The 12046-nt window shown below is 50.2% G+C and overlaps 2 protein-coding genes across 5 annotated transcripts in view; one reads left to right on the top strand and one right to left on the bottom strand.

Annotated features, from left to right (window-relative positions):
* The window catches only part of LOC144111126 (uncharacterized), a 61703-nt gene that overhangs the window by 35609 nt on the left and 14048 nt on the right, over positions 1-12046 (bottom strand). The window contains exon 1 of one of the 4 annotated variants that reach the window (XM_077644274.1): positions 8223-8259. The exons of the other annotated variants lie outside the window; for them this stretch is intronic. The gene's annotated coding sequence lies outside the window, so the exon portion shown is untranslated. Of the gene's footprint in view, positions 1-8222; positions 8260-12046 lie in introns of those variants that run through there. 4 annotated transcript variants of the gene reach the window in all.
* The window catches only part of LOC144110945 (putative RNA-binding protein 46), an 88537-nt gene that overhangs the window by 29295 nt on the left and 47196 nt on the right, over positions 1-12046 (top strand). The window contains 2 exon segments of the mRNA XM_077644017.1: positions 8521-8697; positions 8699-9244. Coding sequence (XP_077500143.1) covers positions 8521-8697; positions 8699-9244 — 723 coding nt within the window.

Here is a 12046-nt window from a genome sequence, read left to right on the forward strand (position 1 = left end):
TAAGACATGCGAATGCATTCTTTTATTTAAAAAAATACATGTTTCACTTGTCTAGACAGTGCGCAGCGTTATCTGATACACAATGGCATTGTCATTGCAGTTATTATTGCTACGTGTGATCCTTCTACAAATTCTATGAGGAAGTCGCACTGCAACATGATCCCCCCCCCCCCCCCCCCCCCCGAACAAAATTTCTGGCTACGCCACTGATCTCATGGTACCTGACTCAATATGTCCTTTGTCCGCAAAACTCCCGTCCTGGCCTCAAACAACAAAGAGCTTCCCCTACAGTTATCACAGATATTTTATATGGCAATTTCCTGTTACGATTTTCAAGAAATCGACGTCACGTTGTGGCGGCGCCGCGAACAACTCTGAGAAGGATAGGCGCGCGGAGCCGCATCGTTTGCTGCGTTGCCTGTGTGGTTCGCCGGCCGACTCAGGTGTTGTTTGTCACAGTTTTTGCTGCAAAATTATTTCTCGGGAGCACTTATGTCTGCCAGGTAACGTGATAGAAAAGCCGCTGAGTGCCACTGCACGATTTTTGCGAGGTTTTGCGTGATTTTGAGCGAGCGTGCGAGCAGGTTTCAACGCTGCTATGAAACGCTCGCATGACAGTACAGTTCTTGTCAGGCATCGAGCCTAACACTTCTAAAACAATGATTTGCATGGACTTGAAGGGCCTATAGAAATAAGAGGCGGCTGTGTGTAAAAAAAAAGCAAGGACTTCTAAAATAATGATTTGCATGGATTTGAAGGGCCTATAGAAATAAAAGGCGCTGTGTGTAAAAAAAAAACAAGAAGAGAAAGATCGCCGAGCACACGACTAAAAGGCAAATTAAAAGCGCAGAGAGTTTTGCGCGACTGTGTATGTAACTGCAGGCCTCATTATGGCATGCGGATATGGATACATGGGGTTTTCTTATCTACAGATGGGGTGATTTAATGACGCCAATCTGATTCCATATCATTGTGCTTGTATTTGCACTTCGATTGCCCAATGCATCATTGTCGTTGGAATCAGTAGGACAGACGGACGGAGGAGAAAGATCGAATTGAACGAAAATAACTACCACAGATGCCTCACATTCATTGCATGCTTCTCATCCGCTGAATACGAACAAACGGAGGGCACAAGACGCGGTTAATTGCTCATAGAAGGACAGTGCGCGGAAACAGGAGGCCTCAGTGGTCTCGCTTCCCATCTCGGTATACATACGTCTAAAAATCTATACTCATTTAATGTAGAACGTGGTTAATAAAAATCATAAAGATGAATTAAAAAATTGAAGGCACACTTGAGCTACGCGTTAGGTTATGACGCGATAGCGTAATGGATTAATTCCCATATATGCAGAAGGTCATTCTCTACTAAACGCGGGTTAGACCCTGCCGCAGCGGTCGAATTTCGATGGAGGCGAAATTCTAGAGGCCCGTGTACTGTGCGATGTCAGTGCACGTTAATGAACCGCGGGTGGTCGAAATTTCCGGAGCCGTTCACTATGACGTCCCTCATAGCCTGAGTCGCTTTGGGATGTTAAACCATAAACAAAAAAAAACTATTCATAGATTCCCTAGGAGCCTTCATACCGCTCCTGGAACACTGGTGCTGCGGTAAGCGATGAGCATTGCGCTGCGATGGCAGGTGCTCCCAGCGGTCGGACTTGAGCGGCCTAGGTTGCTGTTCCCGAGTGACCAATGATTAATTTAACTCATAGCCTGAGTCGCTTTGGGATGTTAAACCATAAACAAAAAAAAAACTATTCATAGATCCCTAGGAGCCTTCATACCGCTCCTGGAACACTGGTGCTGCGGTTAAGCGATGAGCATTGCGCTGCGATGGCAGGTGCTCCCAGCGGTCGGACTTGAGCGGCCTAGGTTGCTGTTCCCGAGTGACCAATGATTAATTTAACTGCCACCTGCCACGGTGGGCAGTTTGGTCACAATCCGGTGGGCAGGTTGTGATGACGTCACGAGGTAACGTGACCTAGGTGGCCCACATGCCTCCTACAGGTTGTCAAAGCTATGCTCGTGATCTTTCGCTCACAACGCCGACGCCGGCGATACCGGATTTTCTGGGGAAACGCAAAGCGAGGGCAGCTTTATCAGTTAAGACTCAAACCACAGCGACTGCCAAACTCTTACAGCTTGTTTTGTGCGAATCATCGTGGCAAATGACAGTCCCTGTTGTTGCTTGCCTGATCTGGTTTTTGTCGTTCGCACTTTGTACAAAATTATTCGTCTTCGATGTGCTTTATTTTACATGTTCTCCAAAGTGCGCGCTGGCTGGCGGTTTTCAAATGCGAAACGATTGCTTCGTTCTTTTTTTTTTCTCGTTTATCACTTTACACCATCGGTAAAGGAGACTGACTGACTCGCACCACATTGCTTTCATCCGCAAACAAGCGCGAGTTTATTGTGAAATTTTAAAGCGAACGCCATTGCACATTCGGTAACACCGGAAGCGTGTGTTCCTTAAAGAAGCTATAGTGTGCCTAGAATTCTGTATTCTAGAAACTGTAGACAAAGCCATACCGGATCTATTGAGACATAATAATAGTTTAAAATTAAAAAAAATGGTTCTGTTGTCGGATCTGCACGCAGAGTGTGCCTAGAATTCTGTATTCTAGAAACTGTAGACAAAGCCATACCGGATCTATTGAGAGATAATAATAGTTGAAAATTAAAAAAAAAAAATGGTTCTGTTGTCGGATCTGCACGCAGAGTCGCGTTACCGCAATCGCTACCACTGCAGTTAGCAAGAATGTGGAGAGGGGTAACGCGGTCTGTTTTCGTTCTTGAGTCAGTGAGGAGGGTGAGGAGCGGGGGAGGGGGGGGGGGGTCGTTTTAACTTCTCGTTTCTTGAGAGGAGCGTGGTAGATGAGAGGGAGAGGCGAGGCGGCGCTGCTTCCTTTGCAGCCGCTGCTTGTGTTTACGCTCTGCCCCCGTTGGCCGGTGCAGCTGCGCCAGCACTATTAAACACTGTGAGACTAACATCAACGCTGTTAGCTCCGTGTGTGTGAAGTTGGCGTCTCCTGTGTTGGCGGCGCCGGGGTCGCATGCATCCCATCCACAGCCTTGGCGCCGGTCCTGATGAGTCCGTGCATAATCGCGTGGCCGTGTTACAGACATGCGCCATCTCATTTTTGTTCTTTGTAGCAATAGATTCTGGCTGTATTAACATTTGTTCGGCGTTAAAGGCGCATTGATTTGCTGAGAAAATTGGACTTAGAATTCATTTTAATTTTTCCCCACCACTCGATTGAAATGCGTGACTTCAAAGTGAAGGCGGACTCCGTCTGGAAGTGGGCGGGGGTATAGCCTGTAGCTCGTGATCCGCGAAAAAAGCCTTAGCGTCGCCGTAGTTTATGAGAACATTCGTTGGTGGCGCCACCCCGAATTTTATTTTTTTTTTACGTTTCCTAGCTTATGAAGGTCGTTTTTCAGTGAAAGCAGTGTGGTTCCCATTAGAACGCTCTACTCTGTCGATAGAGGCCAACCTCAATTTGTCCGCGAGTGTCCCTTAAATCGAGCCACGAGACAGCAGAAAGAAAAAATCCTCACAGGATGGCTACGTGAATCTTTTTACTCGAATGTTTCAAGTGTTAGCTGTGAGAGCAAGCGATATTTCGCAGACAAGTTCATCGGCGGCACGGCAGACAGACCGTTCTCGAATCACGACCGATCACACGCCGAGCAGTTGTAGCCGAACGGGTTGTCCAGAAACTTTAGCGAATGCCGCAGGGTTCCGGCGTCGATATCGCGTTTCCTCTACGTGTGCGGCCCGAACTACAACGTCCTCGCATCTATGTGGCCTCAGTTCTGCATCTGCGGCTTGAACCGACGAGTTCCCTGTTGCCTGCTCTCCCCCCCCCCAGCTGCTGCCTCTTCGCTCTGGATATTGAGCTCGCTGAACCGCGTGGGTGTCGGAAGGTCATTCTTCCTCCATGGACATTTCATCTGGTTTAAATATTTCGCCCCTTCTGCCACGCTCGAATTCTATGCTCGCTTGTTCTGTAACCATGCAGTCTGACGCAGCCGGACGCGCAGCTGCGCGCTGAGCCGACAACGTCTTGGCGCTCTGCTAACTTTACCCAGCGCACCGCCGCCGCCGGAGCCGAGCCGTTATCGGGGCACAACATCTTGGTGCGCTGCAGGATCCGCGCGCTGCGGACGGCGACACGGCGCGCGCCGCGAAACCCAGGGACGAGCTAAGAAAAGCCGACGCTTTGAAACAGCCGTCAATTAACGACGCAGGCGGGCACCCACGACGTGCCTGTGGGGGTGCCTCGGTGTCCCCCTTAACCGCCAAGTGTGTCGTACGGTTCGAATCAGCATAAAAGGGAACACTTTATGCAACCCTTCAGTAAACCTTTAATCCCCGCAAGTATGAGTGATGAGCATGGTGATTACTTTTTCCTCGAGGTAGTTTATCTCTACACAGGCATGATAACGTTGACGTCTTTTCTTTTCGAGTTCGGTGCAGTAGAGAAATTCAGACGTTGCCAGACGTTGTCAGCTACAAAAAAATGGCACGCGAGAAAAAATAAGGTAGGGTGAGAGAGTGTCAATGCGCCTGAATGTAACTATACTAAAAGAAAAACAAAAAAAAACATTAGGGCCCTTCTACACTATCCCCAGGTCCCTAGTCCTAGCCAGGGACCTGGGATATGTGGAGGATTATTATTTACCTCGATTAATTTTCTGCACCCCTTCTGCCATACCTCCGTCACGTTAGATGACAGTGCAAATTCAAATTCTTTTATTTCGACATCAGCTGCATACAAGCCGCGGTCCGCGGTCTAGAAGCCACGCACATGTCGAACCACTTGTACCGATTCTGTGGACATTCCTTCACGTTTCTTTTTTCTTTTTTCAGAGCTGAGCCCCAGCACATTTCGCTCTGCGCTAAAATGTTCCTGCTGAGCTATCAGTTGCTGAAAGGGAGAAGGCGCTTTTCGCTCCGGTGAAACCCGATTCCGCTGAGTTAAAAATGACGTCGCAGGCGTCAATGACGAAGCCTGCAACGTCCAGTTTCGCAGTGGGCTTTCGTCAACACCAGGCAGGTAACTTGAACACGGTATAGCGAATGCGTAACGCTTCCGCTTTTGCTTCAGTGGGTTGCGGTGCTTTTTGCACGGACTGACTGAAAAGAGATATTTCAGGATATGAGCTTATGTAGGGGTGCTGTCTCGCGCAGATCGGTTATTGTTGTTAAAGCGTGGAAAACAGGAAAACTGTCGTGTTTTATTCTTGAAGCAATTCATTTGTTAGGTGTACAGGTATAACGGGGGGGGGGGGGGGGGTGACTAATAGATCCAGATACTTCTACGCAGTTTTGAAAACCTGTAGCTATGAATTCGTCTGGCGTTACGTAACAGTCGCTATAGAGCGCGCTGTAATAAATGCAGCATATAACCAATACTGCTGATTCTTTCGTCTGGCGTTACGTAACAGTCGCTATAGAGCGCGCTGTAATAAATGCAGCATATAACCAATACTGCTGATTCTTTCGTCTGGCGTTACGTAACAGTCGCTATAGAGCGCGCTGTAATAAATGCAGCATATAACCAATACTGCTGATTCTCATTATTCGAACCCGCTTAATTCAAACATCCTGTTTGTTCGAACCGGCGCTTTGGTCCCGTCAATGTCATCTGTATTAAGAGAATGCTACCCTTAAATGGAACTCTGCGTAATTCAACATTTTTTTTTTTGCCGATTTCGAGTTCTGCTTAATTTGAACTCGAAACCGACAGATTTGTTCTTTTGCAGCTGGACCGCATCGCCGAGTCTGGTGCCAGTGCTATTTTTTTTTTTTTGCCGATTTCGAGTTCTGCTTAGTTCGAAATCGAAACCGGCAGATTTGTTCTTTTGCAGCTGGACCGCATCGCCGAGTCTGGTGCCAGTGCTATTTTTTTTTTTTCCGATTTCGAGTTCTGCTTAATTCGAACTCGAAACCGACAGATTTGTTCTTTTGCAGCTGGACCGCATCACCGAGTCTGGTGCCAGTGCTATTTTTTTTTTTTTTTGCCGATTTCGAGTTCTGCTTAGTTCGAAATCGAAACCGGCAGATTTGTTCTTTTGATGCTGGACCGCATCGCCGAGTCTGGTGTCAGTGCTAATTATTCCCGTCTAAAGCGTTAAAACGCTTTCCAAAGCGGATAGCACGCTACATAGCAGCGCGCCTCCAATAACCGAAAGAACAGCCGCAAGCCTTCGGCCGCATCGTAGCGGTAGACCTACGCGCGAGTTTCCTTACCTCAATGCGCCGACTGAAAGAGTACGGGTCGCGTTTGTGCAAACAGCACGCGCAGAAAAAAAAAAGATAATGATCTGGCGACGGGTGAGACGGGGATTCTCGAAGAATTTCTCGTTGTTATGCAACGCCTGCAGGCGTTGAGCGCTCTCTTCTATGCACGGCTTACTTTCTGCGTATCCTCACGGACTGAGGGCTGGAGTCCATCGACGCAGGATCGCATGGTCTTTAACTTCTCCGCCCAGTGAATCACTGCAGCATCAGCACTGCGCTTTTTGCTCGCTGCGTCAGACAGCGTTAGGAAAACAAACAGGCGCATAGTTCCCCGACTGTTAAGATCACCATTGGGAAGCCATAGCGCTAAGACAGCATTTTTGAAACTGAAAGCACACTGCCTTGAAGTGGGAATATAGCACCCTGTAGAACAAACACGTGTGTGGAGGACGGGATAATCATTCATACTGTTTTCGTTTCGAAAAAGAAAAAAAAAACGTACATTGAAGGGCATGATGTCGAAACAGTCGTTGTACTTCATAAGGAAGCCTCGTTGTTGAGCTAGTTGGCCGAGTTTTGACAATTTAGGACAGCCCTGAAATACAACCAACCATAAGGCTAGGCCTATTTTATGCAGAAATAAAGACGTATAAAAAAAAAGGATGATCCCCAACCGGCTCGGCCCGCTTTTATAGAATTGTTTGGTGCCTGCCCGATTCCCTCGTAATCTTTCAAACTGCCTAGGCAAACAAGGCGTTTTAATACAAATGTGTCGTGATACAAGGAAAGCCTCTCCGGGATGGTTTGTATTTCCGCTATTCGCATTTAATTTTCGAAGTGGCTCCATCTTGTCTATTCCAATCCGTCTTTTGTTCAACGAGATTGTGTGATAGATAGATAGGAAAACTTTTAATATCCAACAGAAAGAGGGTAGCCAGAGGGCTACCCGCCTAGACGACGGCCGAAAGGTCTTGACTCTCGGCGGCGGCTTCGGCCAGTCGGACGAGTTGTAACTGAGTCGCCGGTTCGGAGCTCAGTAGTAAGGCCTCCCATTGATCTTTTGTGTTAATACCTCGTCCCTCCCGGGGAGCATGAGGACATTCCCATAGTATGTGGTCCAAGGTGGCCCTAAGTTCGCAGTTCGCGCATTTTTCTGAAAATTGCCCTGGGTACATAAGACTCCAGAGGGCCGGGTTTGGAAATGTGTAAGTTTGTAACCGGCGCCAGTTGATGGCTTGGTATCTGGACAAAGATCTATCCGCTGGAGAAGTCTAGCTCGTTGTGTGAAAAAAAAAAACAGATAAGAAGGGGAAAAAGAACCGATACGATTGAAGCAAAAGTGCAGAAACGTCGGAGAAGAGAGCAGAGGGCGAGTCACGGCTTTCCTTCGAAAAACTTGCTCTTTACCTCATAAAGGGGGCTGGAGTCGACGACTTCTGTCGCATTCTGTAACTGTGGCTAATGTTGCTCCATCTCTCCCGCGCGTTTCCCCTAGCCCCCTCTTCTCCTGTTCCTCCTCCTCCCCATCCACGTCCGCATTGTCTAAACTGTTTATCTACGGCCTATGTTATCTCGCTTATCTGGCCGCCATAGCGGCCCGGCTTAAAAAACCACCCACCTTGCCTTATCGGCTTGGGTTCGTTTCTCTTATCGTGCCCGTTACACCCACCCCCGTGACCTTTACCTCACCGCCCGCCACCTCCCTCTCTCTCGCCGCGGCGGTTGCGTATGGCAGCGCCCCTCCTCGCCTCTGAATCCAAAGTCCCCCCGGCCCTTCTCCCGGGCCTACGCGTGCAGAGAGAGGATTGCCGGCTCGCGAAACATCGGTCCTCTACGGGAAGAGGAGGTACGTGTGAGAGGAAAGGAGAGGAAGAGAAAGCGGACGTAACAGTGTAAGCACATTGCCAGTGGGACGCAGAGAGGGGGGCGCACGGAACTGCTCGGCGGAGCGGACAGCAGGATCACTTACGCGGCGCCGTCGTAACACAGTCCCGTAGCACCGTGCCGCGCGGGTCGTTGGCGGGAAGGCGTGTTCCCTTGCCGTAGTTGTGCACGGCGATGCGTTCGGCCGGTGCACGCGTGCGGAGCTCAGTGGAGCTGTCCCGTCTTCGTAACCGCTGAAACGACCGCACTTCCTCGTCGACCACGCTGCTTCTGCAGGCGTCCCAAGCCCCAGCAGTACCGGGAGTGGTTCGAGCCGTCTTCAGAGTACGACGGCGACGTGACGAGCCCCCCTTACTGGGTGCCCGCAGAGCGCCCGATACTAGGCACCGGCGCCACCGCCATGGACCGCATGGACAGAGCGGCTAGAGGAACAGACGACAATTCGCGGCCTGCTCCGTTGGACAGCCAGCAGCGCATCATCGCCCTTCCTGGACCGCACGGGCTACCCCATGGTTCAGGACAACGGACAGCGGAGGTACGGACCTCCGCCCTCCTGGAGCGGGGGGCCCGCCGCCCAAGGGCTGCGAAGTGTTCGTCGGCAAGCTGCCCAGGGATGTGTACGAGGACGAACTGGTGCCGTTCCTGGAGCGCGCCGGGACGCTCTACGAGGTTCGGCTCATGATGGACTTCGCCGGCTCGAACCGGGGCTACGCGTTCGCCACCTACTCGTGCCGCGAGGAGGCCAAGCGCGCCGTGCGCGAGCTGAACAATCAAGAGATCCGACCGCGTCGCCAGGTGGGCGTGTGCCAGTCGGTGGACAACTGCCGCCTCTTCGTGGGCGGCATCCCGCGGGACAAGACTCGCGACGAGGTGCTGGAGGAGATGCGAAGAGTCACGGAGAACGTGGTGGACGTGATCCTGTACCGCCACGCGACGGACAAGCGCCGCAACCGGGGCTTCGCCTTCGTCGAGTACTCGGACCACAAGGCGGCCGCCGTGGCACGCCGCCGCATGATCCCGGGCCGCATGACCCTGTGGGGAAGCTGCGAGGTGGCCGTGGACTGGGCCCAGCCGGAGCCCCCAGTGGACGAGGAGACCATGGAGTCGGTGAGTGCGGATGTGCTCTTCTTGGTTGGTGCCCCGTGTTTCTTTAAATGGCAGAACGAGGTTGGACCATTGGGTCAGTCTTAATTTCAGGGGCCCTTGTCTAATAGGAGCTCAGGAGTTGTTTTTTTCAGCGAAGCTTCGGAGGTATTTAGACTACTGGTCTAGGTGTGTATCGCATCGCGTGATAGTGAATGAGCATACTATGGAGTCGGTGAGCGCGAATGATTTCGCTCCGCGTTTCTTTGGAGAAATTTTATTTCCACAATACTGCAGAACCTCATTTGAGTCCAGGCAGGGAGGGCAGAAAAATACATTCACTCAACACAAAAACAGTTACACCGTAAAACACAGAACAATAAAATTGTGTAATGTAGTACATGTATTTAAAATAGCTCACAGAGTGCCTTGTCAAAATCAACAGCCGACATCACCTGTAGAGCAGGGCGTTCCATTCGTCAATCGTTTGTGGAAAAAAAGAAAATTTAAAAGTGTTAGTATGCGCGAAGTATGGTGCTAAGGTGTGATCATGATGACGACGAGTTCTACGCGTTTCTGAAAACTGCACATAGGGGACTGGAGAAATGCCTAGTTTTCCATGGATTAGCTGGTGAAGGAAGGATAGGCGGGCTATCTTGCGTCTGACGTGGAGTGGTTTAATATAATTTGCTGCCATTAACGAAGATGGGGAATCAGTTCTCTTGTATCTATTAAATGTGAAACGTATAATGAGGTTGTGATATTGGGCGATTGTTTGGCGATTCGTCACGAACTCAAAGAAGGCCCTCCAGGAAATGGCGTCGACCAGTTCTCCCTTTCGACAAGTCCCATCGATCCTGCTAGCGTGATATCGCAAGGTTTTGTGGATGAATAGGGAATAACCACGGGTTAAAGCTGGTTCACATGCAAGCCACTGAGCGATTGAGCGGCGCGTCGCAGGAAAATTTTCCAACTTGTTGGAACCTCGCCGCGGCGACGACTCAAAACAAGTTTTTTTGCGCCGCGCCGGCAGTATTCGCTAGCATTTTCCGCTTGCATGTGAAACGGGCATTAATCGGAATAGCCGCGGCATCATGAAAATCGGTCGACGCCCGTCGGCTGGAGGGCCTCCTTTGAGATGAATGCGCCGCTTCGTTCCCGAGTTTTATTCCGCTATAGCTCTACCACATCTTACGTTTTTTGAAGCCCTACTTGCTTTCGGGGACTTCGGTAAGAGCCAGTTCTTGTTTATGCACGAAATGCGTTGTACGGTCACATTTTTTACTTGTGTCCTGTCTCATTTCCTCTCATTTATGTCGTCCACTAAGGTGCAAAGGTGCGCTTCGTGCAGCGGTCAGCCAGTCTGTGCTCTGCAGCTGTGTTTAACCTATGCACTGCTACACTGGTATCGACGCCGCCGCCGTAAAATAGACCAACGCCTTTCTTACAGCTACTGCTGTGTTGCATGGGGTTCAGTGAGAGCACGCCAGTACTTCGCCTGTAGTGGCGAGATGGACTGAGATAATAGGGGCTGATGTCGCGGGGCCTCCTAGCCGGTCATTGCCGGTGACAGCGCGCATCGGCTTGCCACCTATGTCGTCCACGTGGAATCCGTGCGTTCCTCCAATTTAATACTGTGTCGCGGGCGGTGCATTCCGCCAGAATCCAAGCTCCGTCGACGCGTGTAAAGAGTCTCAATCGCTCCCTCACCTTCTCCGTCCCGCTTCCGTGGGCTACGAAGGGCAATATAGGTTGTGCTGAAATCTGGAGATTAATACGGTGCTTCTAAAGCAGTTTACTGTCTTAACAAACGCTTGAGCTCTCAATTGTAACGCCTTCTTTCGGAATGAGAGCGCGCGCGTTAAGGCATGCAAGCAGTATTCGGCTTTGCCCTGGTATTGTGTAATATATGATATATACAGTATACTGCATGGTATGGTACAGCTGCACAACGAAAGGCGCCGTAGTGGACGGTTCCGGATCCTGCACTGACATCCCAGAACACACGGGCATCGTTTGTGTTTCGCCTTCATCGAAATGAGGCCTTCGGTGGTCTGCGGCTCAGCACCCGAATACATACCACTGGGCTCTAAGCCCAAGCGCTCTAGGTGTGATCGCGCATGAAAGAAGCGATTATTACTTTTTCGATACGTGGTTGCTGCTGTTACGATGCAGATAGAAGAGAGGAGATAAAGAGCGGGGGCGACCTCGCCGCTGTGGCCACAATTAGTGAACTTTGCTATCTTTTCATTATGTTCCTACCCAATAGAAGAGAAACTGCTCCGCCCGGATGAGCCACAATTGATTTTTGCACCTGCTTTCATATCGGTGCATTGCGAAGCGCTAATGAAGCGATTTTTCTCGGCGGCTGATAAAGATCAATTCCCACTATGATAACGATGAAAATTCCTAGTAATTAGCCGTCGTCTATCGCATCACCTGTCCCTCTGGCTTGTGGTGTGGCATTTAAGTTCACTCTCACTCTTTTCAAGCCCTGTTTCTATTCTCTCTGGTATTCACCCAGCTGGTATCGACAAAAAAAACAAGGAAAAAAATGGGCTGTAATAAGTGAGTGGGAACGTCAGCTCGGGAGCTTTGCTAAGAAGCCCTCTGTGAACTTATCATTCCATCGTGATGAGTCACCAGTCATTCCATACAGCGTGGCCCCATCGATAGTCGAACTGCGTCTTGTGTACACATTTATTACTGCGGCAGCTTTGAGAGAGATAACAAGTCGCCAAGGAAAAACTGTGGCGTTCTCCTGCTGAGGTTAGGTGCGTGTGTGTGTGTGGATGTGGGGGGGGGGGGGGGAGGAGGTGCAGGGTG

This window comes from Amblyomma americanum, chromosome 11 (assembly GCF_052857255.1).
Source record: "Amblyomma americanum isolate KBUSLIRL-KWMA chromosome 11, ASM5285725v1, whole genome shotgun sequence".
Classification (NCBI taxonomy): domain Eukaryota; kingdom Metazoa; phylum Arthropoda; class Arachnida; order Ixodida; family Ixodidae; genus Amblyomma; species Amblyomma americanum.